The sequence below is a fragment of the Salvelinus namaycush genome, chromosome 6, assembly GCF_016432855.1.
Source record: "Salvelinus namaycush isolate Seneca chromosome 6, SaNama_1.0, whole genome shotgun sequence".
Lineage (NCBI taxonomy): Eukaryota > Metazoa > Chordata > Actinopteri > Salmoniformes > Salmonidae > Salvelinus > Salvelinus namaycush.
Window position 1 is genome coordinate 38,914,142 of NC_052312.1, and position 12,672 is coordinate 38,926,813.

Genomic DNA, 12,672 nt, shown 5'->3' on the forward strand with positions numbered 1-12,672 from the left:
TTGTAAGGCAGGTCCTCACCAGACATCACCGGCAACATCGTTGCCTATTGTCACAAACCCACCGTCGATGGACCAGACAGGACTGGCAAAAAGTGCTCTTCACTGACGAGTCGCGGTTTTGTCTCACCAGGGTTATGGTCGGATTTGCGGTTATCGTCGAAGGAATGAGCGTTACACCGAGGCCTGTACTCTGGAGCGGGATCGATTTGGAGGTGGAGGGTCTGTCATGGTCTGGGGCGGTGTGTCACAGCATCATCGGACTGAGCCTGTTGTCATTGCAGGCAATCTCAACGCTGTGCGTTACAGGGAATACATCCTCCTCCCTCATGTGGTACCCTTCCTGCAGGCTCATACTGACATGACCCTCCAGCATGACAATGCCACCAGCCATACTGCTCATTCTGTGCATGATTTCCTGCAAGACAGGAATGTCAGTGTTCTGCCATGGCCAGCGAAGAGCCCGGATCTCAATCTCATTGAGCACGTCTGGGACCTGTTGGATCGGGGGGTGAGTGCCATTCCCCCCAGAACTGTCCGGGAACTTGCAGGTGCCTTGGTGGAAGAGTAGGGTAACATCTCACAGAAAGAACTAGCAAATCTGGTGCAGTATTAGGAGGAGATGCACAGCAGTACTTAATGCAGCTGGTGGCCACACCAGATACTGACTGTTACTTTTGATTTTGACCCCTCCCCCTTTGTTCAGGGACACATTATTCAATTTCTGTTAGTCACATGTCTGTGGAACTTGTTCAGTTTATGTCTCAGTTGTTGAATCTTGTTATGTTCATACAAATATTTACACATATTAAGTTTGCTGAAAATAAATGCAGTTGACAGTGAGAGGACGTTTCTTTTTTTTGCTGAGTTTATATGTCCTCCCACCAGCTTCCTCTGGGTCAGGGATGTTAGTAAAGTAGAGATATGGATGTGGGACTGAGGATCACCTGGAGGGAAGAGGAGGAACCTATTAACTCTAAGATAACAACACCTGAATAACGCATGTCAGTACGGTATTGCAATAATAAATACACCTGTTCAACAAAAGATGTAGGTCTGTATTTGTAACACCAGGGGTCATATTTGTGACACAGAATCTCCCACATACTGAATGACCTGACATTTGACCAGACCGAGGGAAAAGATAACGCCAATATCACTCAAATTTATGGCTGTCATAACCGTGGTTTGCCATAATCATATAATTAAGATTACGCATCTTCTTATTCTTCGTTATCAGCATGGGATTAATAAAGCTCTGCAAATTCCATTAAAAACATACAGTTGTGGATATATTATCTGAAAAGTACCCAATTTGTCTCCTCCGACACACCTCCAACCGTGACCATCTCATCTCTTCCTCTAAGCAGGGGGAGAGCATAAAGCAACCCACATCCCATCAGGAAATAATATTAGAATAGAATATCCAGTTAACACAACATGATATACAGACCTGCTCTGTATTTAAAGGTACAGAAATCACAGTGCCTCTCAGAGCATCTCCTTCCTTCTTGACTCCTCCTCAGTCAAGCAGAGCTCTAATCAGCTGTCATATAGTGTAGTGATATCTTTTGGCCAGGAGTCATCATCACTCAACCTTTAACACCCAGCTGTCACATTATTATATACCTCTTATCAGTAGGTGGCCTGGTTTAGGACCAGCTACGTCTGCCTGTACTTGTCCTTCCGTCTCAGTCTCTCGGTCTCTCCACTGGCACGGCTGCTGCTGGAACCTACATACACCCACAAACAGAAACACACACCACCATGGGTTGCTGTAACAAGCTGTGTGGGCTAAAGGCTGGAATTGGGGCTGGAATTGCGGTGGCCATATTAGGTATAATCCTTATCCCCATGGGGAACAATATCATCCGTGAGACTGTTACAAAGGTGAGTGTCAGCTTGCTAGAGGTGTAAACATTGTGGAGGTGGTCAATCAAATGCATGAGAGGTGGGCAAGAGAAACATAGAAATAAGAGGATTTCTAAGAGGTCCATTTAGGAAAAAGTGGTTTTCTGCTAGCAAGAAAGGGACATAAGAGTAGATTCTAAACAGTAAGTGAAAGAAATATCTTCATTTGTTCAATCTCTTGCATTACTAGGTCATATTTTCCAAATACATCTAAAAAGTTGACAGCCACTTTGGACATAACTTAAATAAATGAGTGAAAAGATTGCTTCTTTACCTAAAACCAGGGCACTGTACAGAAAGAGTTGATGTCTGTCTGGTGAATGCAGGAATCGGTCATCGAGCCTGGGACCACAGCCTGGGACAACTGGGTGTCTGCAGACGCACCTGTGTACAGACAGTTCTGGCTCTTCGACGTGCAGAACCCACTGGACGTGGTGGAGAATGGGTCAAAGCCAAAATTGGTGGAGAAAGGGCCCTACACATACAAGTAGGTACCTACTCACTCAAATGTCTCTAAAAGATCCACAACATGATGTATATACGATGTGCATCATCTCTGTTAGGTGATTTCAACGCTGTATAGAGGGAAAAAACCTATGGTGTTGTTCATCTCCACTTTGTATTCTAAATATATTTTGATGATTTTGAATTATAAATTGCACTTTAATATCTACAATTCATATAGATGAAAAGAAAACACCTATATTTGACTAAGTCTAATCTAGAATCCAATCTAATATGATATAATGTACGAGAGATTAAAAGTCACTGGGTGAGAAAGCAGGAGAACGAAAGGGAGGGTGGGTGCCACTCGTCCGTGTGTCTCTCTCTACCCATCAGGACGCGGTACCTGCCCAAAGAGAACATCACGGCCAACCCAGAGAGCCACACCATCTCCTTCCTGCTCCCTGCGGGGGCCATATTTGAGCCCTCCATGTCTGTGGGGTCTGAGGAGGACAGTGTCACCTCCCTCAACCTGGCTGTGGCTGTAAGTGGGTGACACCTCATTACCTTGTGATGGCTCTCTACCTGTCTGAGTGGATATTGTGTATTCCACCTCTGTCGGGGTTACTTTGTCTGGAGTAGAGAAACGGGACAATAAGGAGAGCTGGGGTTGAAGGGAACTAAGTGTCTGGATTGTACGAGTACAACATAAATTATGGGGCCCTAGCTTTTACTGTTTTTACAAACCACAACTTATTTAGTTGTGAGTCTGGCTGTGGTGGTCTCAGTGTTATAGTGAATGTTTGGTTGAAGTGCACATGTACAGTGCCTTAGGAAAGTGTTCAGATCCCTTGACCTTTTCCACATTTTGTTACATTACAGCCTTATTCTACTATGGATTAAAAACTTCTTATGGCTGCAGGGGCAGTATTGAGTAGCTTGGATGAAAGGTGCACAGAGGTGCCCATATTAATCAGCCTGATCCTCAGTCCCAGTTGCTAATATATTTATATATAAAACATTTATCATGTATTTTCTGGTTTCTGTTGACCCCAACATGGCGGCTAATTTGACTATTGTTCTGAGCTCCGTCTCAGATTATTGCATGATTTGCTTTTTCCGTAAAGTTTTTTGAAATCTGACACAGCGGTTGCATTAACGAGAGGTATATTTATAATTCCATGTGTATAACTTGTATTATCATCTACATTTATGATGAGTATTTCTGTTGAAACGATGTGGCTATGCAAAATCACTTGATGTTTTTGGAACTAGTGAATGTAACGCGCCAATGTAAACTCAGATTTTTTTGTTATAAATATGAACTTTATCAAAAAAAACATTAATGTATTGTGTAACATGAAGTCCTATGAGTGTCATCTGATGAAGATAATCAAAGGTTAGTGATTCATTTTATCTCTATTTCTGCTTTTTCTGACTGCTATCTTTCGCTGGAAAAATGGCTGTGCTTATTGTGGTTTGATGGTGACCTAACATAATCGTTTGTAGTGCTTTCGCTGAAAAGCATATTTGAAATCGGACACTTTGGTGGGATTAACAACAAGAATACCTTTAAAATGATATAAGACACATGTATGTTTGAGGAATTTTAATGATGAGATTTCTGTTGTTTGAATTTGGCGCCCTGCACTTTATCTGGCTGCTGTCATATCGATCCCGGTAGCGGGATGCAGCCATATTAAATAGTTTTTCCCCCTCATCAATCTACACACAACACCCCATAATGACAAAGCAAAAACAGCCTTTTAGAAATTTAAATACCACATTTACAGAAATATTCAGACCCTTTACTCAGTACTTTGTTGACGCTACAAGCTTGGCACACATGTATTTGGGGAGTTTCTCCCAATCTTCTCTGCAGATCATCTCAAGCTCTGTCAGGTTGGATGGGGAGCATCGCTGTACAGCTATTTTCAGGTCTCTCCAGAGATGTTCGATAAGGTTCAAGTCCGGGCTCTGGCTGGGCCACTCAAGGACATTCAGAGACTTGTACTGATGCCACTCCTGTGTTGTCTTGCCAGGTTTCCTCCAAACGTGACACTTGGCATTCAGCCCAAACAGTTCAATCTTGGTTCCATCAGACCAGAGAATCTTGTTTCTCATGGTCTGAGACACTTTAGCTGCCTTTTGGCAAACTCCAAGTGGGCTGTCATGTGCCTTTTACTGAGGAGTGGCTTCCGTCTGGCCACTCTACCATAAAGGCTTGATTGGGGGAGTGTTGCGGAGATGATTGTTTTTCTAGAAAGTTATCCCATCTCCACAGAGGAACTCTAGAGCTCTGTCAGAGTGACCATAAAAAATCCTTCGACCTCATGGCTTGGTTTTTCTCTGACATGCACTGTCAATTGTGGGACCTTATATAGACAGGTGTGTGCCTTTCTCAATCATGAATGTACCACAGGTGGACTCCAATCAAGTTGTAGAAACATCTTGGCCTCCCAAGTGTCGCAGTTGTCTAAGGCTGTGCCACTAGAGATCCTGGTTCGAGTCCAGGCTCTGTCGCAGCCGACAGGGAGACCCATGGGGCGGCGCACAATTGTCCCAGCGTCGTCCGGGTTAGGGGAGGGTTTGGCCGGCAGGGATGTTCTTGTCCGATCGCGCACTAGCAACTCCTGTGGCGGCCTGGGCGCAATGCACGCTGACCAGGTCGCCAGGTGTACGGTGTTTCCGGGTTAAGCGGACATTGTGTCAAGAAGCAGTGCGGCTTGGCTGGGTTGTGTTTCGGAGGATGCACAGCCTTCCTGACCTTTGTCTCTCCCGAGTCCGTAGGGAGTTGCAGCGGTGGGACAAGACTAACTACCAATCGGATACCACGAAATTGGGGAGAAAAAGGGAGCTTTTAAAAAAATAAAAATAAAAAGGATGATCAGTGGAAACAGGATGCACTTGAGCTTCATTTCGAGTCTCATAGCAAAGGGTCTGAATACTTATGTAAATAAGGTATTTGTTTTTATATGTTATATATTTGCAAATTAAAACCTGTTTTTGCTTTGTCATTATGGGGTAATGTGTGTAGATTGCTGAGGAGTTTTTGTATTTAATCCATTTTAGAACAAGGCTGTAACCTAACAAAATGTCAAGTGGTCTGACTACTTCCCGAAGGCACTGTAGATAACAGATCGGGACATTTGTATTCTATATGTTGTTACGGCTGTCGTCTTCCTCCTCTTCCTCGGACGAGGAGAGGAGAGAAGGATCGGTGGACCAATACGCAGCGAGGTATTTAGACATAATGAATTTATTGAAAAGACGAACACGAACACAAAAACACTTGGAAAATTACAAAATAAGAAAACGACGTAGACGAAACCTGAACATGAACTTACATAACTACACGTAGAACTCACGGACAGGAACAGACTACATCAAACGAATGAACAGCCAAACAGTCCCGTATGGTGCAGATACAGACACGGACACGGACGACACAGGAGACAATCACCCACAAACAAACAGTGAGAACAACCTACCTTAATATGACTCTCAATCAGAGGAAATGCCAAACACCTGCCTCTAATTGAGAGCCATACCAGGCAACCCTTTAACCCAACATAGAAACACAACACATAGAAATGCCCACCCCGCTCACGCCCTGACCAATAAACACATACAAAACAAGAGAAAACAGGTCAGGAACGTGACATAACCCCCCCCTTAAGGTGCGAACGCCGGGCGCACCAGCACAAAGTCTAGGGGAGGGTCTGGGTGGGCATCTGACCACGGTGGTGGCTCAGGCTCCGGACGCTGTCCCCACACCACCATAGTCACTCCCCGCTTCTGTATCCCCCTCCCAATGACCACCCTCCAACTAAACCCACCTAAATGAAGGGGCAGCACCGGGATAAGGGGCAGCTCCGGGATAAGGGGCGGCAGCTCCGGGCTGAGGGACGGCAGCTCCGGGCTGAGGGACTCTGGCAGGTCCTGGCTGAGGGACTCTGGCAGGTCCTGGCTGAGGGACTCTGGCAGGTCCTGGCTGGACGGCTCTGGCAGGTCCTGGCTGGACGGCTCTGGCAGGTCCTGGCTGGACGGCTCTGGCAGGTCCTGGCTGGACGGCTCTGGCTGATCCTGGCTGGACGGCTCTGGCAGGTCCTGGCTGGACGGCTCTGGCAGGTCCTGGCTGGACGGCTCTGGCTGGTCCTGGCTGGACGGCTCTGGCTGGTCCTGGCTGGACGGCTCTGGCTGGTCCTGGCTGGACGACGGCTCAGTCCAGACGAGCAGTTCATGCGGCGTTGGGCAGACTGGCAGTTCAGGCGCCGCTGGGCAGACGGGCAGTTCAGGTGCCGCTGGGCAGACGGGCACACCTGTAGGGAGGAGACGGAGAGACAGCCTGGTGCGTGGTATAGGCACTGGCTGCGCTGGAGAGGAGGAAAGCTCTGACAGCGCTGGACAGGTGGGAGCAGCTGGAGAGAGAACCCGGAGAGACAGCCTGGTGCGGGGGGCTGCCACCGGTGGACTGGTACTTGGAGGTGGCACCGGGTATACCGGACCGTGAAGGAGGACACGTGCTCTTGAGCACCGAGCCTGCCCAACCTTACCAGGTTGAATGGTCCCCGTAGCCCTGCCAGTGCGGCGAGGTGGAATAACCCGCACTGGGCTATGCAGGCGAACCGGGGACACCACCTGTAAGGCTGGTGCCATGTACGCCGGCCCGAGGAGACGTACTGGAGGCCAGATACGTTGGGCCGGCTTCATGACATCCGGCTCGATGCCCAACCTAGCCCTCCCAGTGCGGCAAGGTGGAATAGCCCGCACTGGGCTAAGCACGCGTACTGGGGACACCGTGCGCTTTACCGCATAACACGGTGTCTGACCAGTACGACGCCCTCTCACTCCACGGTAAGCACGGGGAGTTGGCTCAGGTATCCTACCCGGCTTTGCCACACTCCTCGTGTGCCCCCCCCCAAGAAATTTTTGGGTCTGACTCTCGGGCTCCCAACCGCGTCGCCGCGCTGCCTCCTCATACCAGCGCCTCTCTGCCTTCGCTGCCTCCAGCTCCGCCTTGGGACGGCGATATTCCCCTGGCTGAGCCCAGGGTCCTTTGCCGTCCAGGATCTCCTCCCATGTCCATGAATCCTGGTTGCTCTGTTGAGCTCTCCCCCGCCGCTTGGTCCTAGTTAGGTGGGTGATTCTGTTACGGCTGTCGTCTTCCTCCTCTTCCTCGGACGAGGAGAAGAGAGAAGGATCGGTGGACCAATACGCAGCGAGGTATTTAGACATAATGAATTTATTGAAAAGACGAACACGAACACAAAAACACTTGGAAAATTACAAAATAAGAAAACGACGTAGACGAAACCTGAACATGAACTTACATAACTACACGTAGAACTCACGGACAGGAACAGACTACATCAAACGAATGAACAGCCAAACAGTCCCGTATGGTGCAGATACAGATACGGACACGGACACGGACACGGACACGGACACGGACACGGACACGGACACGGACACGGACACGGACACGGACACGGACACGGACACGGACACGGACACGGACACGGACACGGACGACACAGGAGACAATCACCCACAAACAAACAGTGAGAACAACCTACCTTAATATGACTCTCAATCAGAGGAAATGCCAAACACCTGCCTCTAATTGAGAGCCATACCAGGCAACCCTTTAACCCAACATAGAAACACAACACATAGAAATGCCCACCCCGCTCACGCCCTGACCAATAAACACATACAAAACAAGAGAAAACAGGTCAGGAACGTGACATATGTTCAAGGATCTATGAGGTTAGAGGCAATAATACAACCATTTGTAGGACACAGCCCTCTCTCGCATGTCACCACATCAGTCATAAAACATTTCTGTTGTAATCCTCTATCTTTATGAGCCAGGGAAGCAGTAATATGCATGTGTGCTGACATTATGTAATGTACTCGTTTTGAATAATGGAAATGCAACTTCCTTTTTCTTCTCCTTCCTTTCAGGGTGGGTACAAGTTGTTTCCCCCATGGGCACTGGAAGCTGCAATAAAGTTAAACAATGTCTCACTCTTCCAGCGACGGACAGTGAGGGAAATACTCTGGGGTTACAAAGACCCCATTCTGAAAGGGACACTGGGCCTCTTTTTTCCTGTAAGCTCACAGCATATCATTTTCATACACCTTCCCTATATAGAATAATACAAATTCTTTATTTCGTTTTATATGTACATTATTCCAAAAAATACCAATCTACATTATTTATGTGACATTCACTGAGAATGTAGGAATAACTTAATGAAATGTAATGTTGTGTAGCTACCTAACTGTACTATGGTGTGATGTGCTGTTTCCTCAGTACAACGGCACCTATGACGGGCCATACAGTGTCTTCACAGGCAAGGATGACATCTCTAAAGTGTCTATCATTGACAGCTGGCAGGGGGAAAAGTGAGTCTATCTTGAGTCTCAACACACTAAAGTTGGAGAGTTGTTGTGAGGGTTGAATCGAAATAGTGCAATGAGTACACACTAACCATCCCCCCATATCATAACAGGGACCCATGATGTAATTTTCTTACCGTTATTCCGTTACCGGATGTAAATCCACTTCACCTACTGTAATATCAATAAACAAAATAAAAAATAAACTGTAATTCTGTTAGAAAAATGTGCATGTGCACAGTTCTAGTAAATGTGTTTTTGTGACATTTTTTGTGTCAATTGTTCAAAGTAGTCCTTGTGCATAGAGTTGCATGGTTTGTTATTAAACTTTGAAATCAATGCTTTTTGTTTGGCATACATTTTAAAGTGAAACATCTGAGTCTGTTACCGTTATCGTAGGGTCCATATTGTCAATTCAGTCTAATGGCGTCATGGATTTACAGCATCATCTGTAGAATTCTCCTGGCAAACCATGTAAAACCACAGGTCTTTGGTGAGTGTAGGCAGGCGCGGACTGGCCATCTGGTATTTTGGGCAAAAGCCAGATGGGCTGGTCCATTTGTAGCCCAGTAGGCCTGTCTAACTATTTTTTTTTGTGCCCCAAATAATTATCTGGCTAATAATGGGAGCCTCAAAGAAAAAAAATAGGCCGGTGTGGGGGCCTCAAGGAAAAAAATATGCTGGTATGTTTGAAATGCCAGGGCCAATTTATTGTCCCAGTCCGCCCTTGATCGTAGGCAGTTTTTGTCTGGGTCGTATTACCCAATAACTGATGGCTTTACTGATGAGCCCATTTCTCTCTAATAGAAAGGTGTCTTTCTGGAACAACACATACTGCGACATGATCAACGGCACAGGTACAGTCACCCAAATACCCAGGCAGCAGACAACTTGCATTGCATCACTGTCTTGTTGAATTACATTTTACTCTATCATCACACAACCGAAACATTTCAAATGCGTAAGAAATCAATTAAGAACACTGGAGAATCATTACTAAGTCATCTTATACTGCCATGGTTAATACTGTATATTCAATTCTATGTTCTTTACCATTGTTCTGACTAACTTTACCATTGTTCTGACTATTTTCATCAGATGGCTCGTCATTCTCTCCCTTCCTGGACAAGAAGAAGCCTCTGTACTTCTTCTCCCCTGACATCAGCAGGTGGAGTGATCATTTACCTATTGGGGTGGATAGTAATGTTCAGATCTAATGAAGACTGGTGTCACGGTATACGAAGACAAGTGGAGATGATAACTGATTATGTTTTGCAGTGGCCCTAGTTTGTAAAGCAACTTCTATCAGCTTTAATCCTGTTCACTGCCGTCATACAGCCAATAGAAATGTACTACTTGTTTATCACCCCCCTTGAAGTCTGGAAGGGACTCTTCACTATGTCCTTTGGCCTAATATTCACAGACACTGTAGTCAGATCTGCAGCCATATGCAATGAGCATCTCAGAGTATTGCTGATCTAGGTACCACCCTCCATGCAATCTTATTCATTCATCTAAAAGACTAAACTGATCCCAAATCAGCACTCTTTATTCCCATCCTCACTTTTGAAGATGCCTTTCTAATCATGACCACAAGAGGTCAGGACCCGGCAAAAACAAAGAGCCTTGTCTCCTAAAAGCACTGTTCTTCAATGTCTTCAGGTCTGTGTCAGCTGAGTATGAGAGGAGCCTGGACCTGAAGGGGATCGAGGTGTACCGGTTCAAACTGCCCCCGCTCACCCTAGCCTCCCCTGCAGTCAACCCAGACAACCAGTGCTTCTGCACAGACTCTGTGGTCACTAAGAACTGCACATTGGCCGGAGTCCTGGACATCAGCTCCTCTCGTGGTGAGGGACACGGGCAACAGTCACTAACTGGTTCCTGCACTGCTGGACATCAACCGGATGCAAATAATAATATGATCTAATGATCTATTAGCACTGTATGAATGGCACAGAAGTCTAATAAATTCATATTTTAGTCATGTTAGCAGACACTCTTATCCAGAGAGACTTACAGGAGCAATAAAGGGTTAATATCAACTAGCATTTACTGCAGTTCCGTTCCACTATAAGCAGGTCCCAGAGTTTTTCCTGGTCAGGGAATACTGTGGGTTCTAAAGGTACTGTATGCATGTCCTGTGTACAGTACCAGGTGATCAACGTGTCCATCTTTGATATTCTCAACCAGGACAACCAGTCTACATCTCCCTGCCTCACTTCCTGCATGGTAGTCCATACCTGGTTGAAGATGTGGAGGGCCTTGGTCCTAGTGAGGAGCATCACGTCACGTTCCTGGATGTGGAACCGGTGAGAGCCCTGCATCCATTCACCTTTCACCTCTGATATCTAGGATATGTCCAATGACCTTCCCAACTATGCAGTCTTCTGTGCATATGCTAACGCTCCCCAAAAAAGTCTCAGCACGCATGGTATTCATGGTATTCTTGTGCTGTTCTCTCAATAAGCGACATTCCCTTGCTCTCGCATCTATTTAGATTTTGACAGATCCTGATTGTCTGTTGCTGGCGTGTACAGTACAGTAGGCCTAACTGCTGTGGGAATAAATGTGTTTGGTGTTTGTTTCTGTCAGACCACAGGGTTCAGTCTGAGGTTCGCTAAGAGACTGCAGGTGAACATGATGTACGGCCCCTCCAAGATCATCACGTAGGTTTAATGTCTTGGTCTATTATTTTCCCGTACTTTACTATTGCATATACAGACACTCATCCAAGGATATCTCTCTCTCATTACATATTCTCCAGGGTGTTAAAGAAAGTGAAAGATTACACCATACTCCCTATAGTTTGGCTAAACGAGGTAAGTCATTTGAGCTGTACTTACTGCTGCCAGGTCTTACTTCTAAAACGTTTTAACTTGCGTTTGTTATTGCATATTTCCAAAGTATTTTCTAAGTATATAACCTCTCGTTTCTGTAATTGCTATACCTCAACGACTGCCTGTTTCTACAGACGGCATCCCTGGATGACGAGACAGCGGACAGGTTTAAGAAGGAGCTGTTATCTCGTGTTGACATGTTGGAGACGGTGCAGTTCACGCTGATAGGCTTAGGGTCAGCAGCCTTTGTACTCTGCATAGTGGCACATTGTTTGGTAAGCAGAAACAACAACAAGCGTGTGTGAGAGGGACAATGCTGCTGTACAACAGAGGAACAGCGGGGGTACAAGGATGTCAGTGTGCTGTAACTTGTCACCTTTAATATCATGCACGTTCATCATTTGTGTTATTTACAATTTCAAAATTCTTGCTCTGATACATAGCGAGGATATATTGTAAACATTGTGTGAGTTAGAATGTACTTCTTTTTGTACAAATTATTATAAACTGTTCTTTTATGTTATTGTAATTTGATTTGCACACACCTCCCTGCTAGATTTTGGTCGGGGATCTTGAAGCTAGAATATACAGCGTTTGAAATTGCTATAACATTCACGACTCCAATAAAAATAAATCAATGCCGATTCAAATGTATTCAACTTAAGCTCGGCTCACACTGAAGTTGAGCCATGAATATCAATGGAGGAAGTGAAGTCATTTTTTTTATCATACCCTGCTTCTCAAGGGGTCTTAAATAGGATTATGACACGGCATGAGTCTAGCAAAACTGTCCCACATCCCCATGTTCTCTCATTACTGGAACAACTCGCTCTATTGTACATTTGAAGCAACAATTATTCAGTGTCTCTTTCACCTCATCTGGCCCGTAAATCAAAATGAGAGTGAAAACACCCCCATACCGATGATTATTCTGTGGTTTCTGCATGGCACTTGGGTTTGTTTGGTGAGAAAGCACTGTTTTTGGTTTTAGGGTGTTTAAAATGACAATTTCCCGGTTCCCGGGGCTCTTTGATACCTCGGTCTACTCTAGATTGTACAGTAACAGTGGAAAGTG

The 12,672-nt window shown here is 45.8% G+C and overlaps 1 protein-coding gene across 1 annotated transcript; it reads left to right on the forward strand.

The window, feature by feature from the left end:
- The first annotated feature begins 1,764 nt into the window (after positions 1-1,764).
- On the forward strand, positions 1,765-11,902 carry LOC120049383 (platelet glycoprotein 4-like). The gene is made up of 12 exons (XM_038995653.1): positions 1,765-1,887; positions 2,235-2,395; positions 2,749-2,896; positions 8,323-8,469; positions 8,675-8,766; positions 9,568-9,617; positions 9,859-9,928; positions 10,423-10,607; positions 10,951-11,069; positions 11,353-11,426; positions 11,525-11,579; positions 11,732-11,902. Exons 1-12 carry the CDS (start codon positions 1,765-1,767, stop codon positions 11,900-11,902), a joined length of 1,395 nt encoding a protein of 464 aa, XP_038851581.1.
- The last annotated feature ends 770 nt before the right edge of the window (positions 11,903-12,672 follow it).

What these genes read in the sequence shown, in the direction of transcription:
- LOC120049383 (XM_038995653.1), top strand. Translation starts at nt 1,765, where the DNA reads ATGGGTTGCTGTAACAAGCTGTGTGGGCTAAAGGCTGGAATTGGGGCT. An exon ending in GACAGCTGGCAGGGGGAAAA is followed by an intron (nt 8,767 to 9,567) that starts GTGAGTCTATCT and finishes TCTCTCTAATAG; the next exon opens with AAAGGTGTCTTTCTGGAACA. An exon ending in CTATAGTTTGGCTAAACGAG is followed by an intron (nt 11,580 to 11,731) that starts GTAAGTCATTTG and finishes CTGTTTCTACAG; the next exon opens with ACGGCATCCCTGGATGACGA.